The sequence below is a fragment of the Acartia tonsa genome, chromosome 6 (assembly GCF_053477335.1).
Source record: "Acartia tonsa isolate MP-2025a chromosome 6, ASM5347733v1, whole genome shotgun sequence".
Taxonomy (NCBI): Eukaryota; Metazoa; Arthropoda; class Copepoda; order Calanoida; family Acartiidae; genus Acartia; species Acartia tonsa.
In genome coordinates this window covers 32,186,446-32,200,162 of record NC_137265.1, presented here as the reverse complement: position 1 = coordinate 32,200,162, position 13,717 = coordinate 32,186,446, and the positions used below count along the sequence as shown (strand labels likewise).

Sequence of the window (13,717 nt, the reverse complement as noted above, 5' to 3'; positions counted from 1 at the left end):
TAAAATGTGCCTTCGGCATCTCGGGAATAAAAAAAAACTGGTTTCAATCTTATTATTGTAAATTTATATATTTGTAGAAAACTGGATATAATACTAGACATAGTTTTTCGTATGGATGAGAACCGGTTCTAATCCACCAAATATTAATAGGTTTCGAATGAATACGAGAAAAAAATGTAAAATTTCTTTTGGATTATATATTTCTATACGTTTTTTTCTAAATAAATACAATTTTAATAGTACATAGACATTAACATATTCTTAGTGTAGAGAACAAAATAAAATAATATATTAAACAAGAATTAAACATATTTCAATTTTAAGTGTGGATATTTAATATTTGCTTTTTTAACTAAAATACTTCATAATAATTAAAAAACGTAAAATAATTCTCTTTTCGGAAGACAAATTTAAGATTTCAATACTTTTTTCCGCTAAATTATACTAGTTATTAGTTTACATAACATATTACATTGTTTAAATTGTAATTTATTGCAATTTTACAAAGCTATTATATGTTTTATTGTTTTAGTTATAGTCCTTTACATAACTTGGTTGAATATAATTTTCTAAAGCATTAATAATAATTTAGATCTGTATTTACATAATTAATTTGTATTCTAAATGAGAATAGAGATGAATACTTGATCAAAAGCTAATCTCATCACTCAGGGATAGAGAGATAGGACAATGGATGTTCATTTAAGCTGACCCTCAACCAATTTTCATTAATAAATTTGAAGATTTAATTAATTGACACCATTTGTCACTCCCTCCCCTGACATAACCTAATATAATATATAGAATTACAATTATGTTATGTCATACATAATTAATATACGGATATAGGCTTTTTAATTGTAATATATTGTTTTTATAATAATTTTTAATTAATGATTGTATTACTAAAAGATTTTAATTTCTCTAACAATGTAACAAAGTAGGTATGAAGCAAAAAATCTCTATATATCCGTTTTTAAGAGAAGATTTTGGATGGTTTTAGTATACTATTTAATGGATCTAATTTATGAAAGCTTCTAGAAGCTAAAGGCGAAGCCACTAGTAATAATTTACACTTTGAAAATAAACTTTAAAATAGTCTTTTTTTTCTCTAAAGCAACTCAACTAGCTGTTACTGGAAGACTGCTGTCAGTTTTCGGCGGCTCTGGGGCCACTGTTGGAGCAGCTGGCTGGCTACCAGGGCTGGCAGGATCTGATCTGGTTGGAGAGCTGGCAGGACTGTATTCAGAGCCGTGGCCAGAATCGGAAGCACCTTTGCGACGAGTCTCTGTTAGAAATATGCTTTCTTTCACCTGAAATAAACAGAAATTTAATAAATAAGAAAAATAGATATACAAAAATTATGGATACTTTATCAAAACGACATAGAAATTTAAAAGGTAAAAAAAAAGAAGGGATGAAAAGTAAAAGATCAAGTCAGTTCAGTTCAGTAATAATCAAAATGACAATGAATTTTGTTTTTATACTTGGAAAAAATTATAATACAAGTTATTATACTGATACTATTTTCAATTTTGACCAAAAGAGACTAAGATACAAAAGATAAAACTGAGAAAAAGATAGGGAGAAAAAAAAGAATGATAAGGGGAGATAAAAAATGAAAAATAGATAATTACATAACGAGAAAGTAAAACAAGAAAAAAATGAGATAAAAGAGATATGAAAAGAAGAGAGCCAAAGAAAGAAAAATAGATAAATCAATTATCCTTTACCTGTTTAGAATTGTTTTGATCCATCCTGTCATAAATAATTCCATCAACTCCAAGTTCTTTTAAGTATTGGACTGTCTCCTTGTCATTACGATGATCCGTCCACGAAAATAACACCAGGTTCTGAAAAGCATAAAATCATTTTCTTTTTTATGGATTGAGATTTCATTTACTTCTTTTCTAGAGTTGCAATTAAAAATTTGAACAAAAATAATAAGATATATAAAGGAACCAATTTTTTTGAAAAGTTGTAATGTCCTTGTTATTTTCAGGTTAATATATTGAATAGAAATTAAACTTCTTCAAGGATTATGTCTCCACAATGAGTGTAATCAACAATCAATAACATCTGATAATTAATCGTCCTTTACATTGTCCCTTAAAATCCTAGAATCAAATTCAAAATTTTTGGATTATTTATTTTAAAACCTTACCTTGGATTTTACATTTTGAATTTGATTTGTATCTCTTATCAAATCATCAGCGCGGGCTGATATCCCCTACAAAATTATATTTATTGGTAATGGATAATTGGTTTGGTAGAAATTTTGTAAGCATTATGTTTAGTCTTAATTAGAATAATTTAACAAGGTATTTATAATAATATACATAAATAAAATAAGTTCTACAGCCTACGTAAACATTGTCAGCAAAGTTTATATCGACATAAACAGTTAAACTGTCAATCAATAGAATGTCGACAATTTTTATATGGATCATTTTATTGCCACTAATAGGAATTAATTACTACATGCTAACCTGTATTCCTGCCATCTGGCAGAACTGTTGCGCCGCCTGGATGGTCCATGTTCTTGGGTCCAGGAAATCATCGTACCCAGAATCAACACCCTGCCACAATTCAACATTAGTTCAAAGAAGGGAGGGAGGGGACATTGGCTTTTAAATTACACTGGTACCTAAAGTATTGTAACCACGTTATCTTACTCGCTGGTTCAAAACTTTTGGGTACTTTGATTGAATTTTGATTGGTTGGTTCCAAACTAGTAGGGCCAAAGCATTTCAACAATTTAATCCACAAAAGTTGTAATTTTAATTGCAATCATTATGTATGTTAAAAAGTTAATCATCCATGTCTTATACCACAAGATCCCTGATCTGAAGGTATAATTAGGAAAGGGCGGGAGAGAGGACAATCCTTATACTAAAGTAACAGGATGTTTGTCTGTCTGTCTGTGTGTCTGTCTGTCTGTGTGTACCGAAGGATCTCGATAACCGCTAAACCGATCGGGTTCTCCTGAACAGGGTAGATTCTCATATGTCCTGGGAAGGTTTTTAACTATTTTGGGGGAGCTTACTACCACCCTCCCAAAAGGAATGACAAAAAAATTGAAAATTTTCTTAAAATCTGGGAGACCTCAACGTCAAATAAGGTGGTATCGTACATAAAAAATTAACTTTAACAAACAAAAACATTTAAAGTGCCACTAGAGGCCTCTAGGGGCGTAGCCGCTAGTTGCAGATAAATTGATATACAATTATCAATTGTTTTAGCAATTGATTATGATAGTTTTTATCATAAACGTTGAATTTCCTGAGTCAGTAAAAGCACTGGATATCTGTTCTGCTTATTTATCAACCTAAAAATAAAAAATCCATTAAACATTTTTTTTAAATCCGTTGATGATTGCTTATACATTTTAGTTTTAAATTAAATCAAGAATAATTATTTACAGAAGTAGGAAAGCTTTGGAATGCAAAAATCAAAATAACAAGAATAAATGACACAATTTTGGTCCTATTAGAAAGAATCATACATGCTAAATATAAAATAGAATTTTACGAGTATAAAAGTATTTTTGGATGCTACAAAAAACTTATTCGATAGCTTATAATATCATATAGATACTGTAATAGTTGTTAATCGCATCGTATTATCGACAGCTTTCCGCGGATATTAAGATGAAAAATTATGAGATTAAAACCAGGACCCGGGCTTACAAAACTGTTATTTTATGATTTTTATTCTTATTTATGTGGAAAATTGTCTGTAATGTGATGCTATACATGATTTTTCAGTATGGCTGAGAACCGGTTCTAATCCAGAGGATAATAATCGGCTTCGAATCATACTGGAAAAATACTTACATGGAGCAAATATCTGGAGCAAAAGTGGAGAAGACAATCTTCCTGTCCTGTCCATGGGCGAATACAGTCCTCAAAACCTGCAAAATATAATTATAAAAGGAAACCTGATCTTTTTTAACTGCAAGACCTTGGTCTAGAAGTCCTGACTGTACATAGTCATAAGTTGAGTCAAGGCAAAGCCCTTCAATTTCTTAGGTTTAGACTCACATGACTTACCCAACAATAACCCCAATACCTACAATTATAATTTTTTATCGATAACAGATTTAAATGATACATAAAATATTATGAAGAATAAAAATGGCGGTATTTTAGAATACCCTAAAATGAAAATGAGCCGGTATGACTCCAAAATAACAAAATGATTCTGAAAAAACTAATAACACGTTTAGTTTTATTAAAATGGTCAGGAAGGCCAACAAAATAAGAATTAATCCTATACTTTTTCATTTACAAATGTATGTAATACCTGGTCAATAAACAAATTCATTTCCATCATGTCTTTGTGCTCGTGCTGACCGTTCTAAAACCAATTTAAATATTAATTTAATACATTAAAACAAACTAATAAGTTATTATAGTCAAATGTGTTGTTAATATCAAGATAGCCTATCATCGAAAAATGATAGTTGGTTATCAAATAACTAAATATTGCGTGAATTTTAAATTATTTTAAAATTTTAAAAGTCTTTTGTTGTAATGACTCATAATATTGTTGTTGAATGGAAAGGATACCTATCTCAAAAGAACTTTTTAAATTATGTTGAAACTATCTTGCAAGTTAACGCTTACTCAGCTTAATGGTACCGTTCTATTATAAAGTTTTCACATTCAATTCAAGACTCGATATCAAAAAATAATGTAAATACCTTTAATTTTTGTGGAAACTTGACTTCAATGTTGAATCCACAACTTTGATCAACCCTAGAAAAAATCAATATTTTAGTAATTATTCAACTTGAATTTAAAGATTAAAAACACTGTATAACTATCTTTAGATATAAGTTTAAGTAGGTGGAATGCCTTGTCCAAAAGCAGGCGCAACTCATTAAAATGCACAGTGAGAATCTCCAGACAAAGATCGTTAAATTAAAGGATTGATTGTCTGCTATGTACTGTAACACAGGTATGAGATATGAGATGGAGGTCTATCTAGTCTCTGAGTTGACAAGTTGACTGATAAGTCCAGGTGCAACCCCCCCATACGACTTAGTACATAGCGGCTTCGTCTCAGGACTTATTATTTTCCCGGAAATATTTTATGAATAACCTTAAATCTTTTCATGTATACCTGTGAAGTGCAGACTCTAGTGTTGGAAAGGCAGCATGGTCTTGGTCAACCTCAATGAACTCCTTCACACCTGCAGACTTCTCAGAGGGATGGTGAACCTAAAATTAAATATTCCAGTAAGTTTAAGTAACTTTTAAAAAAGATAAGTCTACCTATTGTTTTTTAAACAAAAGATTTTTGATTGACAGGTAGCTAACTAGATACATTTTTTCAACTATCCTGATCTGTTTTAGACCGACATTTTATTAAAAAATCTTAAACAAACCGCCTTTAAATTTGCTACTATTTAAGCCATATTTTTATTTGCCTGTTCTTTTCCCTACTTTTTGCTATGCAGTATATGGATTTACTCGATACAACCGGAATTGGAATACAGAAAAAAAACAATATGACCTTGTTCTATGTAAAAAATATACATCAAACTTATAAAAGGTATATTTATCATCTCTAAAAATATAGCCGAAATAATAGGTATATAGTATGCTCTATGGTAAATAAGAAGGAAAAGGTCTAAGAAAAGTACTTGTATGTATATATAAGACAAAAATGGTCAATTAAATTGATACCTTAAGGCCATGTAGCTGAGCTACAGTGAGATCCTTGACCGGCACCTCCAACATGATATCAGATCCACCGGCCTTGGTCTTGCTCTGCACACACAGGGTGAACTCGTGGTATATCACGGGAACCAAGTCGGAAGACACCTGAAAAGAAAGGTTTATAAGATATTTTTTTTGAAATGGAATTAGGAAAATCAAGCCCTGTTATTTATTTTTTTGTAGTTTTGTGTTAACAAAAGACTGTAGTCATTCGATTAACATTGTTATTTTTAGCCAAAATCTATCACATAGCCAACAAAAATAATTCTATTAAAAATTGGCACTAGTTTTACTAATTTATAGGTCAACAAAGTCCCTTTTTATTTATTAAAATTTTGCATAAGCTGATCTAATGCTCTGATAAAAAAAACATTGTATGCCATCATTATAATACAATAATGGCATAGTAATCAATTTCATCTAGGGTTAAATAATTTGGGAAATTGACTTTGAAATTGTCTTCCTTCAAATTTCACGTGAATTATAGTGCCAATAAAAATGACGTCAATTTGGCCTACCATTTGTCAATTAAAATGTATACTGGCCTGCCATTGGTAATTTATTCTGCGTAATGGGCTATCATATGTATTGTGTGATATCATTTTTCTCTCTTTTGTTAAGTACCTGAACATCAAATTCGACCATATCAGCACCGTGTAGCACAGCATCATTCATGGAAGCTATTGTGTTCTCTCGTATGTTGGAACAACTAAAAAAGGGCACTTTTTATTTGCTTTAGTCAGGCAAAATAAGAATTAGTTGCTTCGTTTCCTTGGAATCAGCAGCCAAGCTAGGACAATTGGATAACGATAGTTTTTTTTATAACCGGCTTTAGCAGTCGAAAAATGAAACATAATATGAAAACAATGATAAAATGAAACAAAAATGTTCTAATTATAAGAATAAATCTTTTTCTTTTTTGTACATCATATTTGATTAAAAGGTCGTCGTAGTTTGATTTTGTCTTTCATTTTATGTCATGATATTTTTTTGAAGAAAATCCTTACTACAAATATAATCATGGCGTGTCTGTATGTCCGTGCCTACAATAGATTTACTTACTGTTGAGCATTGGTGTAAGAGTTTCCAAGGCCTCTATGACCAACATCCAACGCGCTCCAATCTTTGTTCCACATGGTTCTAAAGGAAAAAAATGTTAAACTATATTGTAGAAATTAATTCATACATTAAGTTCATTTATTAGTATAAAGCTTTGGAATTCATAATTATACAAAGGTGGTTAAAGAGGAAAAATAAACGAAGCGAGTTGGCAGAAATATTCCACTTAAAATCCTGGTCTCTTAATAGTTTTAAACCTTCCCTGGACCTAAAAGAAGTTTCACTGTACTATTGGTCCATTGGTTAGCAAGATCACACAGATACAGAAACATCCTGTTACTTTTGATGACAAAAAGTTTACCTCTTGGAAGCAGAAAAGTCCCAATTAAGATTCTCCACTGGATTTATCACAAGATAGTCAACTAAAACAAAATATATTAGTTAAAAATAAAAATTTTCAGTTATTATTGTCATAGTTCATGAAATTTATCAATCGGAAGCTAAATAATATTATAATGGTACTTTTGGGGATATTTAAATTCAATTGACCAAAAAGACAACTTACGTTTGACAACTTTCTTAAGGGATGCAACAATGGACAATAAATTGGTATAAACCCACAATTATTATGAACAAAATCATCCCTTCTGTTAATTAAATTTATTAATTGAAAAGTTGGAACCAATCAATCAAAATTCAGTAGAAGTACCCAAGATAACGTGATTGTAAAACAGTAAATCGGAGTAAATTTTAGACCAATATCCCCTCCCTCCCTGTGAAAATGGTACTCACCAACTAGCCTGCCAATAGGTTGGTGCTTGATGGATGTAATAGTGGCCTCCACCTTGCCCTCGGTGTCCCGCAAAGAGTCTGAATGTATGTAGCACATGCCCACATGGTCCGGCAGGTCGGTATCGCGCCTGCCCTCAGCACGCCCGTATACATCCACCAGAAAAGCCTGAAATTTAAACTGTTGTAAAATTTATTTTTTGCCTTTTAAATATTTAATTATTTTTTGACATTTTAATTTTGACCTCATTATTGTTAATTTTATCATTTTCCACTTTCATTTGATGGAAACATTTACCCTTTCAAAAATAGCTTAAATAATAAACTGAACAAGATGCAACAAATATAAAATACATTATAATAATTAATGAAATATTATTACAATAATATATAGAAATTATGAAAATAAAAGTGTTTTTGTGATTATGTAGGTGAAAAATAAACATCACGAAACAAACATTTACCTGTTTTACAATACAAATTTTTTTTTATAAGTTTTACTTTTAAAAGAAAACAAAATTGCTTTTGACATTGTTGACAATTTTTGTATTTCAAAATACAATCTGTTAGATATTTTTTCAAAAGGTTCGATTTTGCTATTTTCCTTTTGTCTCCAATTGCCAGAGCTCGGCAGCCGCGCGTCAGCTGACTGTAAACCTCAGGAAAATTTAAAAATCAGCTAGAAGTCCAAACCTGACCCAAATATGTCATTCCATCATTTCAAAAGATTGTCAAAGCATCCAAACGGGTTTAAATTTGAGGCTTAGTCGCGGCTGAAGCAAGGCAGCCGAGTAATCGACAACCGCAGCCGCTTAGAAAGTAAAAGTTTTTATTTAATCAGTAAGAATTATTCTTTCAAAAATATCTAAAAGAGTGTTTTGTATTAAATTTTTGTTTGTCACAAAATGACTAAAATTGTAAGTCTGCTGTGGAAAAATTCTGCCATCTTAGAGATCTTACAGAACAGGACTCAGGAGATATCTGTGCACCAAGTAATAATTAAATTGGCTTCCATCAATGATACAGGATACCAGGGGGGAAAGGGATGGGACAATGGATGATAAATTGATCTTATTTCCAATTATACATATATATATTTATGAAATTATGCATTTAATTAAATTTGATTACATAATTTCTTAACCGTGGCATAAATTTTTTCAAGCTTACAAACTAAGTTTCATCTATAATAATTGGGGAGTAAGATTAATTTATGATCCATGTTCCTCTCCCCACCCTGCAGGATACTTACATCATCAGTGCCACCAGTCATTAGCACTCACCAACTCCTTTATGAAGCCTGAAAAGTACCCAAAAAATTAGTTATGGGGAAGGTTCATGGAAGATGCTTTTTTTATTAGTAAATGTTTAATAAATATATAATATAGCTGTCTAGCTCTTGTCAGATAGCTAACTACATGCAGTAACCACTGTAAAAACAACAAAAATTGGTTATTTTTTTTGGTTCTTTAAAAAATATTATTAAATTTGATAGATTTTTTAACCAATTTAAGTGAATTACAGTTTTAGTTTCATCAAAATGCATAAGTTATGTATTATGATTTTTTTCTCAATTTTTTTTCCAGTTTTATCTTTTTTCTACTTTTCATCACATAGTACAAAACAAAATTCACCAAACCTCAATGTAAAGATAAAATTGGGAAAATTGTAACTTTAGAACATAATTTATGTTTTTAAGCTTTAAGCATAAACTTAATCAAATATATAATATTTGAAGTAAAATTTAGTTTTAAAATATGCTGTAAAATCTAAAAACCTAACTTTAAAATTTCAAATTAAGTCTATAGCCTGAGGTATTTAAAAATCAAGTTTTTTTTAAAGATACTTCTTTTTTATTTTCACTGATATTTTTAACCAAATGCAAATATATTTCATTGTACCCTTTATATTCAAAAACTTTTATGCCATAAAAAAAATTTCTAACTTTTAACTTCCTATTATAACTTAATTTTTATTTTCTTCATTGATTACTGCCTTGATTACTTTTCCCTACCATAACTACAAACTTTTATATGATTCCACCTAATATAAATCAGGGACTAGGCATATGGCACTAAAAAAATTGCGCTAGCTTTTCGCAAGTCAAAAACGTTAATTGATAATAAATACACTTTAAGAAATATTAAGAAAATATGGTAAAAATACATTATACATATTTTTGACTTGCTTGAAGTTAGGGATCATGGAAAGAAAACCAAGTAGCGGGTTTCGTTTTTTTTCACAGTGGCTTTTGATAGATTATTTTAGGTTAGGTTAAGTAAATTTTAGTTTTAGTCCCTGCAGGGCTAGAGCCCCCGCAGGGGCTATAAAAAGGAGAGCTACTGTGAAATAAGACGAAACCCGCTACTTCATTTTCTTTCCATGATCCGAAGTTAGCGTAATTCTTGCATTGCTATATCCCTAGTCCTTGTATATGTCTAACATGGTTACAATACTGGTATACTGACAACATACCACATTGGTAAGGCTGAGAAGTTGAACTTCAAAGAGAGTGAAGAGAGTGTTGGCTTGGATTCCAAATTGATCTTGAACCTCCCTCTCACACCCTTCCTCGCTTAGGCACTAAACAAAAACAAATATTAGTTAAAAGTAGAGCAGCCATAGGTTTTGGTAACTTTACAAAGTGTCTCAAAAATCAGCCATGTGACGTCATAAAAATAAGGAAGGATTGGAGAAGTGGTAAAGAAAACCCCTTAAAAAGATATGGATATTCCCTCATTTTTATGACGTCACACTGCCGATTTTTTAGACACTTTGTAAAGTTACTTTTTTGACAGATTTTAATCTAAAAACAAAGATAATAAGAGTAGGGTCGTAGAAAGTCTATGAATTCTACTATTTCTTAATATTTAGATTGATTATGTCAGTAAAAATCAGGAGTAAGAAAAGAAAACAATTTAAATTCTACAAAAAAAAAATATTTAAAACAAATTGAAAACAAATCAAAATTATGTAATTATTCTTTTTTCTTCAAATTTCTTCAAATTCTACGCATTTGCCTTACACAATAATACTTGAAAGGGGGAAAAGATTCAACTGAAAGGGATGGTTGTGCCAAAAAAAATCTGCAAATATCGAAGAAAAAACAGCCAAGTTTTTGAAAAAGCAAAGTTTTTGAAAAAGTGAACTTATACTTCACTAAGTAAGGGATTACTAATATGAAATAGTTGTCCGATTGATTTGAAGGTTTTTTTTCAACTGTTATTTTATTAATTTTTTTTTATTGGTGTAATTAAGTATTTTAATTGCAAATTTTTACTGCTTTATAAAAACACTGGGTGCAAAAATAGCTTGCTTTTCCTTCAGAAAATTGCGCAATTTTTTATACTTCCTTGTATGCTAGGCAAATCTGTACAGAGGTTATAAATTAAGGATTTAAGCATAGAGGAAAAGAAGGACCCATTCCAGTTCCACAATCCTATTATATGGCGCAATGGGTAGGTATGGTCTGGTAATCTAAGGGTTCCCGGTTCAAGCCCCGCCACTTATAAAATTAATAATGAATTGAGCCATACTGATGACCTAAAAGGGCGAAACACTGTGTCTTATGGATAATATATAAAGTAGTAAGGTTTTTTGTCTGAAGCTTAAGATTTCAATAACTGTACTGATTGAGTTCTCCTTTCAACGGAAGCTTGGCACGGTTTTAGGCTATTTTGTTTTTTTGGTTTAAGTCTTTGGATTGTTTTAGGCTAGTTTTTACACCCCCCACCCTCTCCCCTCCCTCTCCTAGATGCTAGTATTTTATAAGGATGCTGTGAGTATTGGTGCAAAAAATATGACGTAACAAAAAAAATTAGCCAATGAGTGTCCACTACCATTGCCGCCAGTGGTCAATAACGGCCTCTCATTGGCTAATTTTTTTTGTTACGTCATATTTTTTGCACCAATACTCACAGCATCTTTTATAAGGCAAAACAAGTAGGAGAATCAAATAAAAGAAAGAAAGAGGATGAGAAAGCAAGAAATAGACAACGAGAAAAGGATAATTGAAGCTGTAAAGTATCAGGGAATAGAAGTGTTATAGAACAGGTTTGCATACCATTTCTAGGATAAATTATTTTTATTTGAATGTATTGTTTTACTATTTTCTAATCTTAAAATAAAAACCTTATCATATATATATATGTGCATGAACATTTGTTTTTCATTATATTTAGAAATATACACAACAATAAAAGTTCATATGTACAAAAAAAACAAGGATACAGAAGTGTACTTTACAAAAAAAAATATTTTTTTAGTTTAAAGATTTCGTTTAAATACTTTAATTAATGTTTGATTATTATGATTATCAAAAAAAAGCTTAGATTTGAGGTTTTATGCCATTTAAAGTTACTACTAGCCAGTGGAAAACCAATGGGTTCAATATTTCTAAAGATCTTAACGCACAGACAAAAAAAACCTTACTACTTTATAGCATAGAGTAGCAATGACAAAAATAACTGTTAGAGAAGCTGTCATAATCTAATTTAAAGCATGTGATTTAAATTAACTCATTTTCTATTACAGTGACATTTTTTAGGTGAGGTAACTAAAATAAGAACAGTAAAATGAAGATTTAGATATTTAATTTAAAAACTTTTCAATAAATTTTTTACATGATTCATTTTTTAAAATTAAATCAACAGCGACTTTAAGCGGCTACAAAAAGTACAATTCCAACAATAGGATGGTTTTTTTCCACTAATATAAATCCTGAACTTTATAGATGTGCATACTTTATAATTAATTGCTTGTTATTACTGCACTACTTAAATCAAAACTGTAATTTCTTAAGTATTAAATACTCTAAGAAGGTAGTCTAAAGCGGCTTAATGACAACCGATATTTGCAAGAAAAAACTCACCGCAGTTTCAACAATAGGATAATTTTTGTATCTCATCCTCAATTCTGAAACATCCAGACTTTCTTCGTGTTCATGGTTGCTAGCCAGCTCCTGGTCAACTGGGGTCATCTTAATCCAGAATCTGTGGCCGGCGAATCTAAAAAAAAATATTAATGATAACACTGAAGGATTTATTTCTTTGGATTTTGTCAATAAATTATAAACGTCAGGTCCAACATTTTAAGATAACTAAGAGGAGTAACCTTTGTCTTTAAGTTCTAACTAACTATACGTTTCTTCATCTTGTGGGCAAAAACAACATTTCAATTCTTATTATTACTGTCCCCGCCTGACATAACAGCGGTCTTAGTGTTTTTCGGTATTGTGCAGTTTATGTCAAAATTCGAAGTGTTACATTTTTTTGATAATTTAAGGATTTTTAGCGGTTTCCTCATAGTGTACAGTCGAGCAAAGAATCCCCCAACCCCTTATACCTCCCTCCTTATTTTTAGTCTAGTAAAAACTAATGCATAACTACTAAAACTTGAGAGGAACTTCAAGGGAAAGCAACGGTTTTCTAGCAAAAATATGACATAACAACACTTTGCGGTAAAAAAGTTTAATTACTCAACAGTTAGATTCTTAAAATTCTAAATGACTTTTTAAACTTTACAGTAATAAACAAAAATGTGTTAATTTCTATGAATTAGTTGATTACAGGTGTTCTTTTTTATTAGGAATTGCAAAATTATTAGAATGTTAAAATAAAAAATAAAAACTCAATTATCTTTAACCTCTAAGAATCTAATGGGATAAGACAATGGTCGATAAATTAATGCACATCTCCAATGATTAAACACAAAATTATCCCTTCTATAGATTGCAATTAGTGGTTGCCTAACTTAATGAACCCACCAATATAAATTGAATTTAAATCCCTAGAATATTTAATCCAACGAATAAGAAATCGTTATTATAAATGTCCCCTGCCTCCTCAAATATGTAAAATATTAAGCTTAAAGGCTGAAGTGCAAATTTATGTCAAGTAAAATTATTTGTGTAGTGCCTTTTCTGTACATATGTTTTTAGAGTTTTACAAACATCTTTTATGAGATTTAATTAGTGAAAAATACTAGACTAAATATTTTTAAAACTAATTTATCTTCAGAAACAGTATGACAGTTCTTATTTACCCGTGTACTTTTGAAATCTTTGTACGTACATTCTCGGACTGCTGGTTAACATACCATAATAATCAATAGTTTTATGTTTTATGCGGTTTATAACAGACAAA

The 13,717-nt window shown here is 30.5% G+C and overlaps 1 protein-coding gene across 2 annotated transcripts in view; it reads right to left on the bottom strand.

Moving 5' to 3' along the window:
- Positions 1–182: 182 nt before the first annotated feature.
- Positions 183–13,717, bottom strand: part of LOC145322415 (glycerophosphocholine phosphodiesterase GPCPD1-like) — a 30,201-nt gene continuing 16,666 nt past the window's right edge. For both annotated transcript variants that reach the window (XM_080164404.1, XM_080164405.1), the window contains 16 exons: positions 12,445–12,580; positions 10,050–10,157; positions 7,578–7,743; positions 7,147–7,207; positions 6,789–6,866; positions 6,351–6,435; positions 5,694–5,831; positions 5,128–5,225; positions 4,706–4,760; positions 4,306–4,359; positions 3,837–3,913; positions 3,286–3,328; positions 2,490–2,582; positions 2,165–2,230; positions 1,734–1,853; positions 183–1,313 (listed from right to left, as the gene is read on the bottom strand). In XM_080164404.1, coding sequence (XP_080020530.1) covers positions 1,122–1,313; positions 1,734–1,853; positions 2,165–2,230; positions 2,490–2,582; positions 3,286–3,328; positions 3,837–3,913; positions 4,306–4,359; positions 4,706–4,760; positions 5,128–5,225; positions 5,694–5,831; positions 6,351–6,435; positions 6,789–6,866; positions 7,147–7,207; positions 7,578–7,743; positions 10,050–10,157; positions 12,445–12,580 — 1,570 coding nt within the window. In that variant the 3' untranslated portion in view covers positions 183–1,121. The remainder of the gene's footprint in view (positions 1,314–1,733; positions 1,854–2,164; positions 2,231–2,489; positions 2,583–3,285; positions 3,329–3,836; positions 3,914–4,305; positions 4,360–4,705; positions 4,761–5,127; positions 5,226–5,693; positions 5,832–6,350; positions 6,436–6,788; positions 6,867–7,146; positions 7,208–7,577; positions 7,744–10,049; positions 10,158–12,444; positions 12,581–13,717) is intronic.